Source organism: Sander vitreus, chromosome 13 (assembly GCF_031162955.1).
Source record: "Sander vitreus isolate 19-12246 chromosome 13, sanVit1, whole genome shotgun sequence".
Taxonomy (NCBI): Eukaryota; Metazoa; Chordata; class Actinopteri; order Perciformes; family Percidae; genus Sander; species Sander vitreus.
The window spans coordinates 20,603,309-20,620,304 of record NC_135867.1 but is presented as its reverse complement, the minus strand read 5'-3'; the positions used below and the strand labels follow the sequence as shown (position 1 = coordinate 20,620,304).

Genomic DNA, 16,996 nt, shown 5'->3' with positions numbered 1-16,996 from the left:
GTGTGCTTTAATAGTTACTGCTCAGCGCTTTATACTTTTAATTACAGTACGTCTCATTATGCAATCTGGCCATATCAAAAGCCTTTTAGTTCCATCCCTAGGTCTGAGTATACAGTAGGTTTAAGACTTATTTTATTCCTTTTAATAATATAAAACAATTAACAATACATTTCAAACATTGGCGTTATTTTAGAGCCAAAAATGGATAACAAAATGTGATTTCAGTTGGACCTTAAATGTTTTTACGACTAAAATAAGCAATTATTCCAATGTATGTAATAAATAACAGTTTGTAACAAACACTTTAATTTAATATAATCACAAAACACAGGCAGGCACTCTTTCTGAACTTGTTGACTATTTTCATGGCAATTTCAGATACATCACGAGAAATTACAGCAACTTGTGTCATTCACTAGCTTATGTAAACTGCTTATGGATTGATGCATGTAAATCCTATAACGTTTCAAATAACCTGGGTAAACCTGGATACACCTTGTCTAATTATGAGAAACCTGATTAAGATGCATAACTTAATTTCATATTAAATCAGACTTGGTACAGTACTGGGTATTATATTGTAGCAATGCATTTCCATATAGCTTATAATCTGTTTGACTTGTTATCTGTTACACTGAAACCATTCTCCTGCTTTTGATTGATGGAAATGTGTCAGCTAAAACTCATTATGTATATATAATGAACTGTGTAATTATGTATATATAATGCACTTATATGTTTTGGGATATGTATTCAATTACTACTGGAATTGCTATCAGGTAAATCAAGCATCAAGTAAATCAAATACAAGAGTACCAACTAAACAGATACAATTGAGTAAATATGGAGCCTGGGATGCTCAAAACCTTTATTTATTTAGCTTTGAAAAGAACTACTAAAGAAATATAATCCCCTATGGAAAGAGAAACAGGTTAACTAACACCTGTTACAAGCCATTACTGCTGTATGAAAAAGGAATGGTACCCTCTCTGGTGTGTCAGAATAAATTGTGAGGTAGACTAACTGCCTATGTCTCTGTCTGGCAGTCTGTCTGCCCACCTGTGTTGTGCCCTCTACCTCAGTACCCCTTGACTCTAGAAACATGTCCTACTTTCAGACCTGCCTACCTCGCCTCACTTCCCTCCTTCCACTTCTTTCAGTCTTTTCGTAAACCCGTCAGCCTCCTGGGAAGTCTGTATCTGGGTCAGAGATGTGCTGTGAATGGAGTCCAAAGCAGACTCTGGACAGACCCCACAACGCCCATTGATATTCTGCCCACACCCTTTGGAACATCTACTTCAAATGTGACTTTTTCTCACCCCTTGTGCCATTTCTCTGCCTGACTTGCCTCTTGTCTCTGAATCAGTATGGCTGGCTAAACAATTTCACAGGATCTCTCACGCCAAAAGGGACCCTAGAGAGGGAGAGCCCGGCTCCTTGCTCTTCTACTCGTGCTGTCTGTAGCCCCTCTGAGGTGCTTATCTTAACTCTGCTAGCTGAGATGTTTCGCTGCACTCTAACTGCACCACTGCTGCCTTGCAGTATGCTGCACTGGCGGATGCACACTGGTGCAAGGAACATATCTATGAATTAGTCATTTCTTACTGCTGGGCTCATTCATCAAATTCAGTTTGTCAGACTGTGCCACACCCTTACTCTCAGACTGTTTGTCTATCTTTCGCTCTGTCTCTGCTTCCTCTCTTTTGCTTGCTCTCCCTCAGACACACACACACACACACACACACACATATATACACACACACACAGACATACACACACACACACACACACACACACACATATTGTAAAGCATATACTGCACAGCCCACACCACAGTGGGTGGCTCGTCTTTATAAATATTGAAATAATGGAACAGTCAGAGTTCCAGCTGAAAGCACCTTTCATTTTGCCGTGCCTTCATCTCAGCATAATTGCTCCCCTTTTTCTGCTACTGTGGCAGAGTGTGTGCAGCAGGGAGTCTTAATTGTCTTAGAAAGTCTGTCTTTATTCTATCAAAAATGACACAAACTTCGTAAAAGCTGCCATCGAGAAACATCATACACGTTTACGCAACCTTGATTCAATTCGGTGTTTGTTGATTGTATTTACTTTATTAAAATGAAGATTTCTGATGTGCATAATTGTTATTGATCTTCCCGTTTCATGAAATCAACCTGAGATGTCACTTGACTCGATGTCACTGTTCTTCTCTGTCTGCCAGGTATGACATAAGATATGAAAAAGAGGACTTCCTGCTGAGGATAAAGAAAGCATCAGTCAGTGACCAGGGAACCTTCACCTGCCTAGCAGAGAACCGCGTGGGTAAACTGGAGGCCTCTGCCTACCTAACTATCAGAGGTGGGTAACTGCTTCTGGACTCACTCGTAGCAAACTCATAACCCGTCCCTGATATTTTTTGTGTCTCCAAAAGCAGGCCACAGGATAATCAGTCCTTTATTGCCCACTTTACGAGCGTTATTGCCCCCCTGCTGAAATGTTGGGCCTGGCCTCAGCTTTTCTTTCATATAATAGTTGATTGTTCCAGATCTCCAGCCAGGCTCCAGATGTGAACAATCTAACCAGCTTTAAGTGAACTGTTATGACTTCTCCTGGGGGGGCTTATTCTCCATCCAGCCCACTCACTCCACATTTACACCATATCAATGTGAGGAAGCTTTTTCATACTAAAGGTTGATATTGTAACCATAAAAAACAATATATTGCTATTTGCCAAATCAGACGTCCTCTGCTTTCTGCTCTTTACATTGTCGTTATAAATGGAGAACATGACAACATTGTTCATACAATTTGAGATTAGTAACACTAATCTCAACTCAGAACCAACCCATAACATTTTCTTAACACCTCGATAAGTACATCATACATCTTCATACATACTGTACATCATCACATGACTCATAACATAAACTTTTCATTCCTTCTTTTTTACTTTATATACTGGATTCGTATTCTTGTTCCTGTTACTCATGCATGAATTGTTTTATATCCTGAAATGATGTCCTGACCGAATCTTAAGATTGATGTTGGAGCCAAACAAGACATATTTTGAGTGATATATCCCTTATGTTATATATGTTATATACCCCCAGATTTGTGTTTAAATATAATATGACATAGTGAGTTGACACAGACCACTAATACAAAAGCTGCGCTAAGGCAGTAAACACCTGACTGGACATTTTCAGAAAGGAAATGAAATTATTTATTGTAACGAAAAATAATTCTGCTTTTTTGAAGCGGGGTGTTATGAGGTACTTACCTATAGTCAGTGTATAACCTGCAGTAGAGGATGGTTAGCATGCCCCTAGTTTGGAGAAACAGACAGGAGTATTGAGATAGAAACTAAGCTAGTACTGCTGTGGATGGGGCCATCAGCTATGTATAGTTTCAGTTTAAGTGTGCACTATATTTAAAATATGTTCATCACTTTACCTTGACGTCAGACAGCCAGACGTTTTCCCTCTCTCTCTTTCAGCGGTTCAGTCTCACTCTGCAAAAGTTCTTCTTCTGTATATTCCGGTTACAGTATTCTCGTCTCCACAGTGAACGGCATTTCCTCGCCGCTGTCTTAATCACTCGTTTGGATTATTTTCTTTTATTTGTTGTCTCTTCCAAAAGAGAGAGTCTGAGGCGTGAGGAATCGGGAAGTTCTACAGTTGAGGAAATGTAGTGCCATAGGAAAGGGCTGTCTGACAGTAGAGCGGTGAAAATATTGTAAATACAGTGTACATTTACGCTGATATAGATTTTCGTAGGTGGGTCTCTTTTAGGTGGTTAAAATACTTTTCTTTGTCTGCTGGCCCCGTGCATTGCCTACAGTACATTGCTTAGCTTCTGTGCCTGTCCTCCTGTTTACTTTTTCAAACTGGGGTATGCCAACTATCTCTTTAACTGAATGTTTTAATTGGTTTCTTCATGTTGTTATATATGCACTAGCTGTTAGGGATATGCTTGTAATTACTTTCACTGATTAAAGTTCTTATTGGGCTGATGTTGAGATGTGATAGGTGTGACAAAAGAAATAGATGACAGTCAGCCAGATGTCAATGATTCGATTTATTTAATATTATAATATTATAATCTGCTATTTAATCAATTTAATTTAATCTAGTCTAAGTCTGCCCTTGTCAAAGGTCTGTTTCATTTACACGAGACACTTGATATACAAACAGATCTGTGTGAATGTGCTATTCTTGTGACAGAAGTGTAACAGATAAATTGTTCAGCCAGTGGTTTTTGGCAATGGGTACCCTCCCCCCCCTAACGTTGCCAAGGTGCCATTTCCTTGAGGCCCATGCCATCACCTGCTTTTGGTGACTGAGCTCCACCCTCCTCCCCCTTGAACTTCATGGATGGAAACCCAACTCCATCTCATTCATTTCTGATTTTCATTCTTTTTTTCTGTCCCTCTGTTCTACTCCTCTGCTTTCTTTCTCTCTGTGCTGTGTGTTAATCTCACCCACACCATTGTTGTGTGTCACCAGCTCGCCCCGTCGGTAAGTAAGAGCTGATCCCATTCGGCATGCGTTGCTCTCTTTCTGTTTTTGATCACACACATGTATGCATGGGCTGTTGTGGCATTCCACAAACACATTCATCAAACTAATATTGGACATGCATATCTACATTGTTACTGTCAACCCCTGACTTCCTCTGGCAGTTTGAATTTACCACCTCACTTTTTTCAAGGTTTCCAGATACAGTATGATTGACATGCCCTAGTTCAAAAACTCAAATTGAGGAGGACGTTAAGGCATCCTGCAATTTAGTCAATATCATTCATTCTGCTGTTCTGGCAGCTGGATGAATGGCTTGTGTGATTGGCATAGTCAAGAAATAGTTCATAAAGTAATAGCCAAGACCAAATGCATGAACCTTTTAGCTTGCAGCTGGACCTTCAGTCCAAGCATTTGACTTTTTCAACTAGTCCTTTCTATAATACGCACTGTGCAAATGTGTTGCTATTGTGTTATGGTTTATTCTACCTTTAACCTCAGAGGCGCCCCAGTTTGTGGTGCAACCCCGTGACCAGATTGTGGCCCAAGGACGAACAGCTACCTTTCCTTGCGAGACCAGGGGCAAACCTCAGCCCACTGTCTTCTGGCAACGAGAGGGTAGCCAGGTAATGTACTTGGTTATATGTATCTGTATGTACTGTATGTGTATGTATGTGTGCATGATGTGAAATTAATGATTTCTCTTATAAGCCTACTTTGCTATACAGACAGCAGCATTCAGGGTAAAGTATCTAAAATATAAAAACAATGGCCAAGATTCTGACTAAAAGGATCAAACCAGGGAACAGCAAAATGTGGTTCTGTTCCACATACAGATAATGAAGTGGTCATTTATCACTAATCTACACCAGTCTGACCGGCAAATTCACTTAGCAAGAAACAATGTCATGTGCAACATTAGAGTCATTAGACATAATGAAAGCAGGCTAATGTCCTTTCCTGCCCATCAGCTTGTCTGCCTGGGGGGTGCAGAAACAGACAACGCTGATGCCTCAATTTTACAACCATGACTGCAGGTTATTACAGCAGGATTATCACTCTGGGGGTAAACTGCCATTCAGACCTAGTAGGAAAGAGACATTGACCTACTTTTCTAACTGAATTGTACATAATTGTTGGAATATGTAAGAGAATTGAAGACATGTCTTGAACACAGGAGTGATTCCTTTAAAGTCAGTTGGCAAAATATGTAAAGTTAAAATACATTAAACTCAGTCTTCTCCCATTAGGATAATGTGAAGACAATTACACCTTAATTTGGCAAAGTGATTCTTTATTATAGTTTAAGTCACTATTAGTGACAGAAACATGTGAAAAGATACCATCTGAACAAAATGCAAATATGTATATGTGCCTGTTTATTACATGACCAAGGGTTAGCATGTAATTTAAGAAAAAAACATGGGTCTTAAAATTGACCCTTGGGATAGAGTACAACACATATTAGTTTAGCAGAACCTTGTCAGAAAGATGTAATTTAAACTATTCAAAAGCCAAGAAATTGCTAATTAGTTCCTACATTTTACCAAGAGATCTAATGGCAATGTGAAGGAGATTTGTAATAATTGTCCCAGTAATCTATTTGAAGCAGTGTACTGTAGTTGTTTGTGTGGTACACAATTTCTACTTCATGAGTGTTTGTGAATATAAAGTATCTGCTCAAAAAATACTCTTTTTTTTTTTTCTTCTAAATTACAACTTCTTCTTAAAAGTAGGTTCCAGTTTCTAGATTGTATACCTTTGGACTACAAAGCAAGTATGCCATCCCATTTTATTTACATTGCTTCCCACTTTCACTCCCTGTAGGATCTTCTGTTTCCCAACCAGCCAACACAGGAAGCTAGCCGTGTTTCTGTGTCTGTGAACGGAGAGTTGACCATTTCATCTGTGCAACGCTCTGATGCAGGGTATTATGTCTGCCAGGCCCTCACTGTAGCAGGCAGCATCATGGCCAAGGCCCAGCTTGAGGTAGCAGACGGTAAGGCTAGACACACACATACTAAAATTAGAGAGCTACTTTTTCTTAGTTGCAGTATGTGATTTAACAGCACCAACATGTGCTAATACCCATTTTGTTTCAACATTGTTAACCTACATTCTATTGTTACGCCCCGATGGGTTAATTACTCTATGCATTAGGGAAGTACATGCACAGTATACTATTGCATGATCGCAAGGCACAATATACAGGTAATTTTACCACAATGGAATTACTTTTTCCTACATTGTATCATCTTTAGGGATTCTCCTGATAGCTGGTAGGTGACACCACTGCTTTATATAATGATTTCTAAGAATATTTAAAAAGTATAAAATTGTAATGACTGCAGTTCGTAATCACAACTTGACATTATTCAGACTTTAGAATGTGGAACCATAAATTATGTTTTACTTAGCTTCCTGAAGTTGCAGGTTTGCATTAGCAATCTTTTCAGGGTAGGGTACTAGCAACACTTATTATGATTTAATAGCCTTGTCACTAGTATTCTGTTGATGCATTTTTATTGTGATGCATACTGGGATTTAAAATCATACAGAAAAACACAAACATGCTTGCAGCATTGTTCAGAACTAATAAAACAGTTAATAATAAAAGCTTTTTATCTGCCTACACTCAGATCAGCAAAGAATCATCTATATGTTGTAAAAGAAAACAATCAATCCATATTGTTATCACATCCCTTCGTTAAATGTGAATGGTCTGAAAAGACTGAAACAGTCTAAAGTAAAGCTGTCTCCTTGATGGAGAGACACTTTACCATTTTTTTTTTTTTTACAAAGCTTTAATGTTAACATTAAGTGCTGTGCTGCTGCCAGCTTGGAGCTGTTTATGCCCTTCTCTCCATTTGTTTCTTGACTTTTTCTCCCAGACATTATTAAATTAAAATCTGTTGAAGTGTTTTTAGAGAGGAAATTACTCCTGTTCTGTCACTCAGAGGAGATGGATCAATATGAAAATGGGAAACATGCAGATGATTGATGGCTGTAAGCAGAGACTTGCCGTGATACCAAGTGGAGTTTTGGAAGGTTGATGTGACGTTTCTAGCATTACTCAATATTAGGGGTGTCCAAGAGAGGCCTGCATTGGATGTAAACTTTCTGAAGGTCCGGAAATGGACTAGTGCTCCACCCTGGGCGTTGCGTATGATGTGTGACTGGCAGGTTTATAAATTATCCAGTCGGACTTGAGTGAATGGTACGTGCTGCAACTTGAAGATGAAGCTATAGTAATTCTTGTGTTTGGATTGAATTGGCAAGTACAGGGCAGTTCTCCTGACCACTGTAAGAACACCACTGCATACAGTAGCTTGCAAGCTAAGGAAGGTTGTGCGTGAGGATTGAAACACAGGCATTTTATTTAGCCATTTCTTTTACTGAAAGTTGTTTGTAACCTGAGAAAACTGGTAGACAGTTGCGATGCAGCAGAAGTGGTTTTGCGATTTTCTATGGATGTAAAACTGGGTCAGCATTAGAATCCACTGTAGCTGCCTGAAATACAAGCTGACCACGGCCGCTTCCCTACACATAGGAGCAAGCTACGCTCTTTTAAAATCTATATTTCAAGCCTACAGGTGGTGAATATTTGATACTGGATAGATTTTGAGTGTAGTAATTCCAACCTGTCCGACTGATTCCTACGGACACTGAGGATGCCTGGAGGCTATAGTGCCTACCGGTGTGATGCTTGATCAAAGAGTACAATCCCAGACCTTAAGTTACCTTTCAAATCTAGTTTTGGGCAATGCTGTGGTGGTATTTGTAGAAATTGATGCTTGGAGTACTTATCTAATTAATGTTTTAATAATCAACATTTACTGTGTAGCAGGCATAAAATCAGTAGTTAAATCTCCCAACATTCCTTTATCTGCAAACCTACTGTAAAACAATTCTGTTTATTTTGCAGCCTGGGCAGCCTCTGGTAATGTTAAGTGATAAACAATCTTGAAAAGCAACATTTTATTATTACCTCTGTCACTGAAGCTGGAGTGTATGATTGCATTTCTTACAGCAGCTAAATTAGGAACAGCAATATGATGTTGTTGTTGGTTCTCTAATCACTTGGGGGTAACGGTAGCTTGCTATACAGTAGATGTAATGAAAATTCCCTGAAAATACAATACCAGGCTGTCTATCTTTAGCCATTCTAAACACCAATGCTCAACTGAGGTTCCTCACGAAAGACTGATTATTGATTTATTTATTTTATGTTCATAACACTTTCACAGATCAGTGAAATCCCAATAAATGCTTGTCAGATACACTATACAATGTGTTTATGTTGCCACCTAAATGCAAACAGTTCAGCTTCCATAATAACTGGCATGTCACATATGTTTCTGCTTACTGTACTTGCATCAAGTTGTACTTGATTTCTCTGCTATCCTGCTTGAGTTGCTGTGTTCCTCATTGTGCAGAAGGAGGTGTGATGAAAGATAAGGCGAGGGGAAGCTGCTGTAAACACTTGTACAAATGGAGACAGACCCTGATAACAGTTGAGAGCAGCAGTGAGGAAATTGGAAGCGGAGAGTAGTTAAGGTCTAGAGAGCTTCAACACTCCAGAAATTACTGATGCAGAGTGCAGAGGCTGTTTTCTGGATGATATAACATGCTTTTAAAAGATATGTATTGTTGTTCTGCTTGGCATGCTAATTCAGAGTTTTGGTTTGTGTGTGTGTGTGTGTGTGTGTGTGTGTGTGTGTGTGTGTGTGTGTGTGTGTGTGTGCGCGTGCGTGCGTGTGTGGTGGGGGGGTGGGATGCCAAGAGGGAGGAGGTTCAGCCATGAGTCAGAGTAGGAAGAGAGAGGACAGGCATGGATGTGTTGAGAGGTGTTATAAAGAAGGTATGGTAATTAGCACCACGGGTGAAGCATCGTTAATCCTCACATAGTAATTAAAGCACAAAGGTGTGATGCAGTGCCATGAGCACACTGCCTTACTGTGGGAAAGGCTCACAAAACCATCACTTTCTCTCACAACAAATCCATCAGATTGAACCCTAACATCTTGGGCCTGCAGTCACCAATGCAATTACTGCAATCACAAATTAACACCTTGTGATAAGGTCATGTGTTTTTTTTTTTCTCCAACAAATCAGGCAAAGTATAACTAGTTAGAATGGAGAGTCATTGCTACATGCCAAGACCATGATACACAAATTACAGTGCTAGAAATGTGTGTTAAAAAAAACATTTCTTGTTCCTTGATTATTGTCCTTAGCCCTGAAGGACCGCCCTCCACCCATTATCCGACAAGGCCCATCCAATCAAACGCAGGCATTGGGAGGTGTGTCCCTACTCAGGTGCCAGGCATCAGGGGACCCAGAGCCCACGGTCACCTGGCGAAAGAATGGGGCCAGTCTGCTTGGAAAGGATCCGCGATTTTCCCTGCTGGAGCATGGCAGCCTTCAGATCCAGAGTACCAGGGTGGGTAGTTGTTTATTACAGAGAGATGCATATACATAGAAGTTAGCATGCAGCATTGTACGTGTAGAATTTACATGGCACAATGGCCTACTATTTATATACCGTAGAGAATTAAGGATAATTCCAGTTTAGTGCAATTTGGGTCTCATCTGTGTAGTATTGTACATTAACTCTATTGCATATGATAACATTGTACTCACCAAAGTAATTGCTAAGAACTGGAAACACGGTGACTTTGCTACAATTTACCAAGGTTCCCTTCCTTTTTGGTGGTGGTCCAAGCAATTCCAGCAATCAAGTTTCACAGGCAGCGGTTCTATCAGGACCCAGGGATTAATTAATAAAAACAAAAGATTAGTAATTTGTCTTTGAGAGAATGTTTTATCCCCCAAAAAATGAATGTTGTTTCCTACTCGGCGCCATATCAACTGAATCTCCTGTAGATGTGTGCCTGCAAATAATCACACTGTGCACATATTTCTCAAGGCCTCAAGGACTCCAAATTCTATTTCTGTTTCATTAACTTGATGACCTAGCTTTTACTGCACTGTCAATACAAACTAAAAATAGGACCTCAATGTATAGTACATACATCTCTAAAACTCAAACACACATCTAGGGGCCCTATTTTAACGATCTGAAACGCAAGTATCAAACGCCAAACGCAAGTAGCTTTGGGGGCGGATCTTGGGCGCTGTTGCTATTATAATGGCGGATTTGGCGCACTCTCTTAATACATCCATAGGCACATGCCAGGAGCGGTCCACAGCCGAGGAGACTGACGTTTGCTATTGATTTTTCTTTTTGACAAAATGTAAATAAAGAAATGTCACAAAAACATACTTTCCGATGTTTTGGGCTCACTCTCACTGAATCACGAGGTTATGAATGCATGGTGATATTTTTGCAATGTAGTCTAACATTAGACCGAGATTACCTCACTATAGACGATGCAGCTCTTCTGTCTCTCCTCTCCCGTGCTGCTGCTGGGGCATTTGGGTTAAGTGGCATCGGCACATACAGTTCAACATCGCATCTCATTAAGGCCTCTAATATTTCCTCATTTATGTCATCAACACATCCACGATTCATGGAAATGTTGTGTAAAACAAGGTCATATTGTTCCTTCTATTTATGTATGGTTTGCAAAAATGGGAACTGCTGGGTCCGTGAGAAGAGAGAAGCAAAGTGTATGCGCGGTGTGCACACTCTACATTACGGCCAAGCATGCGCCCTTAAAATAGCATCTGAATAACGCGCCACTGACTTTAGTTTTTCCTGGTCTGTGGCAGAATTGTTTTCTGAAACTGCAAAATAGCACTAGGGAACGTTTGCGCAGGAACACGCCTCCTCTTTTTGCTGAACTGCCCCCGGGAGCGCAACTTCATTCCCTAATTTACCGACATGAGTCTGTGGAGGGAAAAGTCCACTGTGCGTCGGGTGCAAAATAGGAATGATACATGCGTCGGTGTACAAAGTCAATTCCGCAAGATAGGGCCCCTAGTCCCAGTTTTTTATGTTTGTACATCACAACCTTCTATTGCATGTGAAAGATGAGAGACACATGCTTTCATCTGCCTGCTGATGTCAGCTTAATGTAATTCAAATGGACAAGTGCAGTCAGGTTGCTTTTAAAAGATGAACAGTGAGGATTGATTTTTATAAGTTGTTAAACACTGCTATTTAGGCTGAATCTCTGAGGCAGCAGTTAGACTCAAGGACTCAAGGACAGGGACACGTGAGAGGAGTCCAAAGGGGGTAAAATAATGGAGGAAGTGCAATATACAGTGTCCTGTCACAGTGTCAAAGTGCTCTTCCACTCTCTCTCTTCTACTCTCTCTTGAGAGATTGCATAGTTGTGAGTGGCTCCTAAGGCATTGCCAATATGAAATAGATTGTCATATCTCTTATTCCCTGTGTCAGCGCTGATGATGATAATGTTGATGGCTGTGGGAATAGGGGTTGACTATTATTGGAGGAAATCAATTAAGAAAATTAACGTAAGCTCTTACTGGACTCTTTTTTTCATTGGCCGGTGTTAAAGTTTTCTCATCCACTCTCCGGCATTTCTCGAGCCAAATGCAGGCCAGTGGAGGTTAATGCATTTTTACTGTACTGCTAGCTGTGAACCTCCTTCAAAGCCCAGAGTGACGCAAGAGCTTGTAGAAACCATCTGGGATCAGAGTTTCAAAGACTATTGGATTCAGTGGAACACAGCAATAGAGCACACCCTGGAAATCTGTGTTATCTGTATTACAAAAAGAATCTTTATGGGTCAGGTTCATACAGCCAGCTTCACCTTTTGGTTTTTAGTGTTACATTTGGTTTCTGTTAGAGTACATCTCTGAAATCAGCCTAATTGTTAAAGTTATGGATTATATTGAATCTTATTTGTAACCTTAATTATAATATCGTAATCTGTCGTCCTTAGCTGTCTGATTCGGGGTTGTACACCTGTGTTGCCACCAGCTCCAGTGGAGAAACATCATGGAGTGCCTACTTGGATGTCAGAGGTCTGCTTCATTAGAAATAATTCATATGAAAAATCAACACAATTGTATGCATAGCAAGCATAACATTGCTTGATATGCTTTGCATTTGTAGGTATTAATTTTGTCTCTCTACGTTTCCTCCTTTGTCAGACTCCACCGACCTCTTAGACTTCATGTCTCACAACGCAACAGCCCTCCCAGGACCGCCCTCCAAGCCAGAGGTCACTGATGTTACCAAGAGCAGTATCTCGTTGTCATGGGAACCGGGGCCAGAGGCTGGCTCCCCAGTGTCCTCCTATGTCATTGAAGCCTTTGGGTATGTCTGTGACCTATGGCCTCCAGTAACATTTAGTGACCCCAAACTTTCATGGCAGTTACAGTGGTGGGTGCTTCTGTTGCCATTCAATCAAGCCAGGGCAGTTTCAAGCAGAGAATTCTGGATGGCTTATAATTCACTTCACAAGAGTGAAAAATGTACTGGTATTTAAATTTGAATGCTAATTATATGGCAAATAAAAGCTCACTTCAAGCAGAAAATGATTGGCACGTGAGAATTGGCATTTTTCTTTTCTTACCAAATAGTTGACAAAAAGAAAGGACTACAAAGGCTTAGCATGTGTCATGATTGTTACCCTGATTACTCTTTTTGACGATGAAAGAAAGTATTTCTAAAGATTTCATAAGTGATTATGGCATGTCATCACTGTGTGACATGTTATTTTTGCTTTTAGTCCCTAGGAGCACGGCATACCAGTGTACGGCCTCAAATAAACTGTCTAGTTTACTTCTAAAGTAAGGAAAGGATTCTTCATAATTAATTTGATTTAATCATGCTCTTTCTACAGTCAGTCAGTGAGTAACAGCTGGCAGACAGTGGCAGACCATGCAAAGACCACCGAGTTCACAGTCAAGGACCTGCGACCCAATACTGTCTACCTGTTCATCATCAGGGCAATCAATGCTCAAGGGCTCGGGGACCCTAGCCTCATGTCTGAGCCTGTCCGGACTCAAGGTACAGAAATAACAATGTGTCGTGATGGATTCTTAGCGTTAAGCATCAATATTCCACTCTAAATGCTTGCATTTCTCTCTCTTTTCCCAGACATTAGTCCCACAGCACAGGGAGTGGACCACCGCCGCGTACAGAAGGAGTTGGGAGATGTGGTGGTCAGCATGCATAACCCTGTAGTCCTTAGCTCTACTTCAGTGCAGGTCACATGGACTGTGAGTACTTATATTTATTGTACTTCTTTTTTTTTAATTACATTGATTTATGGCAGTTTTACCTTCAGAACAGCAAAACAAATCTTTCCTTAGCTTGTTTGGGAACTTTATACTTGGCATGTCACTATGGTTTTGGATTAGTTGGCACACACACACTCCTAAACATTGAAGGATGGCTACACATTCATAGTCTGAGCAGCTGGTGCTCCATCAATTTAGAATGGTTTGAGGTGATGCAGGAATCAAGACTAATGTTTCCATTCAGGACAAATACATCACCATTAGGTGCTACGTGTGTCACTTCTGGAGGCAGTTAGCAGTCAGTCCTTTATCTGGGAAATGTTATTTGTCTGTTGGCAAGGTGTCCCTACTGCCTGCTGCTGTAGGTTAATGACACACCTAGGATGGGCTTACACTAGTCTGCTATTTCATGCTTGTCTGTACGACAAAGTGTACTGTAATGGTGCTCACAGACTGACACAGTGACAAGATAAACCTATGTTTGTGCTCGATCTGACTGGGTACGCGGGCATTATTCGACCAGGTTCCATTTGCGGGAAACACACTCATTCATTACCCATTGTCAAGCAAAAGTGTCTGTATTGAAGTGGTTTGTGCACACTGTTAAATTTGATCCGAAGTCCTTGTGCATGTCCTGTGGAAAGAGTTGCACAAATGTGCATTTCCCATTTTAGATTTCATATTTCAGTAAACTTTAATTGCACAATCTATTACTTCACTAAATGTCAGGTGACAAAACAGAGATGCTCAACAAAGTGTCACTCACCTAGTTGTAACCATGATTCTTATTCCAGACTTCATCTTGATTAATTCTGCGACTATCTTCTAAGACAATGGGAAAGTGAACACAGACAAGGGTACTTTATTTTGATTCATGGCCTCAACTATATAAATTATTTTGTGTTTATAAGGCTTTTAGATTAACAAGTTATTCTGTTAATGCCATGCTGAGGTTGCAGAGAGAGACAGAGAGAGAGAGAGAGAGGAAAAGAAAAGAAATCTATCCTAATATATTTTGACTGGTCCTATGATAAACAGCTGCTTTATATCACTTGTAAAAGCCTTTTCTTGCTTCTGCCCTTGTTAACAAGCCATTACTATGAGTTCTTTGTATTACATATTTTACTCGTCCCCTGAAATGCACCAGCAAAAAAGTAAAAACTGTTTTCATCCAGTATTTTGAGTCAGGGGTGCTGTTCAGCTATCGCTCTTCATGTGGTTTCTTGCTCCTCAGTTGCTAATTAAACTGTATGATTAACTAAGTGTGCAATGTCACTGACAGAGGACACAAACTGAATGTTGATCCACAGCTCCAAAGCAGTTCACACACAGATGTACACCACCTCCCACATCATTACCGTACAGCATGTCTTCGTCCCACTCGCTCACTCCTTCTCCTCTCCTCACAGGTGGAGAATCCATCCCAGTTTATTCAAGGCTACCGTGTGCTGTACCGGCAGACGTCAGGGCTGCCCTCCCCAGGGCCATGGCAGATACAGGACTTGAAGGTTGCCTCAGAGAGGGACATAACTCTCTCTGGTCTGAAGAAAGGCATTGTCTATGAGATTAAAGTGCGGCCATATTTCAATGAGTTCCAGGGGGCAGACAGTGAATCCATGACAGCACTCACCATGGAAGAAGGTAAGCGACAAATTCATTCACATTTCTGACAAAAAAAATCTATTTCTCTGCTGACTTTATGTAACACAAAATGTAAGATTTAGTTACTTATGCATGAGCAGATTCTCTTGTATAAATGGTTCTACCTACTTTTATATTTAGTTGCAGCTAGTAATGGCTTCATGGGTAGATAGTAACGGATAATGGCATTTCAAGTACACCCACCCACACACGCATACTGCTGCAGTTCCATGTCCCCTGTGTATGGAAACAGGTCTCCCAGACAGCGCAGTGGGGGTCTGTGACAAGCCTGGGCCTCTGTGGGTTGGTGGGCAGAGGGGGGGAGGGCAGAAACTGTCTCCTTTGACATAAGCTCAACTCTCTCTCTGCTCCTCTGTGGACCCCTGCTGCCATGTCTCCGTCACACACCAACCAGACCTGCGTGATATGACCCCCCTTTTCCAACACACACACTTGTTGGTGTCCTATCGTGCGGGACAAATGATTAGCTGCTGATTCCTTTTAAGGGGCTTTTACACCGCCGCGCGGCAACTCACCGCCTCCTGTCATTTCAATTAGCTGTCTTGGAACCCTGTCATTTCAAAGGGGAAGTGGTCATGATCACGGCAGTAAGGGTATGAAAGCAGTTTCATCCCATGTAAAGAGTTCACTGTGCTGAACTTCTGGCTGTATCTGCCTGGCTTTGGCAGCAGCTGCTTTTAAGAACGCTTTGATTTTGTTGTTGTCAGGCCGGTTGCAGCATGGCGTTGTGAAAGCACCTTTAGGTCAACTGTTTGTGGCACAAATGAGTGTAACATAAAACCATTTATTGTATACTTTATTTGTAAAGTGGACAACTTCCAGTATAATGTGATTAATAAATAATAGCCTTAAGCCCATTGCACAAAGCGACGACGAAAGCTCAGGAAAAAGCTGGCCCTTGAGTTGGGATTGTGTTCTCAAACTATCATTTCCACGGTCAAGAATGAACTTGAATGCTTACTTCACAAACGCTGTGGTGTGCCTGCTGACTGGGCAGGGGGATCTCTTCATGTAGTTTATTCCTTTCAGGTGCTGCACCAGCTGGACTGTGTGGAACATAACTTGTCCTGAGAGCAAGTCAAGATGAGGCCATTAATGCATCCTCCTCACAGTAGGAGAATAAGGATGGCTATGAACAGGGCATACACAGAGAAATTCCCCTCACTGTAGCCCAATTAAAATGGTCAGACAGGATCACCAGAGGGCTTTGTGGACTGGGGCACATGCTCAAGATACTTGGTATCTGGGAAACAAGGCATTGTGGTTCAGGAAAATTGGCTTGATCTACTGATACTCTAGAGCCCAGGAAATGTGCTGCTCTGCACAACTGAGAAAAACATGCTATCCATCAAAGGCAGATTGGGAATGTGCCAGTGCCTTTGTGAAACCCTAGCAGAAGGGGTCTTAGGGGTCTCTGAGGTCAAAAAAGCTGGTGTCTCCCACTGCATACAGGGGGAAAAAGTGTATTAAGATTAATGATTCTCGCATCCCTTCGATGAGTTGTTGGTGTGAGCAATGTGGCCGGAGGCAGAAGGCCCTGTGACGTCAGCTGTCATCTATAGGATCCTCTGGCTTTCCACCACTGCCAATGGCAAATCAAAGGAAATGCTGTGGTGTGCTAAGTCTGAGGCAGATGT

At 41.1% G+C, this 16,996-nt stretch overlaps 1 protein-coding gene across 1 annotated transcript in view; it reads left to right on the top strand.

Annotated features, from left to right (window-relative positions):
- The window catches only part of LOC144528264 (roundabout homolog 2-like), a 77,888-nt gene that overhangs the window by 46,251 nt on the left and 14,641 nt on the right, over positions 1 to 16,996 (top strand). Inside the window, exons 6-15 of the mRNA XM_078266751.1 lie at positions 2,222 to 2,358; positions 4,506 to 4,517; positions 5,019 to 5,143; positions 6,345 to 6,516; positions 9,755 to 9,960; positions 12,392 to 12,473; positions 12,603 to 12,768; positions 13,298 to 13,464; positions 13,555 to 13,676; positions 15,107 to 15,338. Of these exons, the coding sequence (XP_078122877.1) occupies positions 2,222 to 2,358; positions 4,506 to 4,517; positions 5,019 to 5,143; positions 6,345 to 6,516; positions 9,755 to 9,960; positions 12,392 to 12,473; positions 12,603 to 12,768; positions 13,298 to 13,464; positions 13,555 to 13,676; positions 15,107 to 15,338 (1,421 nt within the window). The remainder of the gene's footprint in view (positions 1 to 2,221; positions 2,359 to 4,505; positions 4,518 to 5,018; positions 5,144 to 6,344; positions 6,517 to 9,754; positions 9,961 to 12,391; positions 12,474 to 12,602; positions 12,769 to 13,297; positions 13,465 to 13,554; positions 13,677 to 15,106; positions 15,339 to 16,996) is intronic.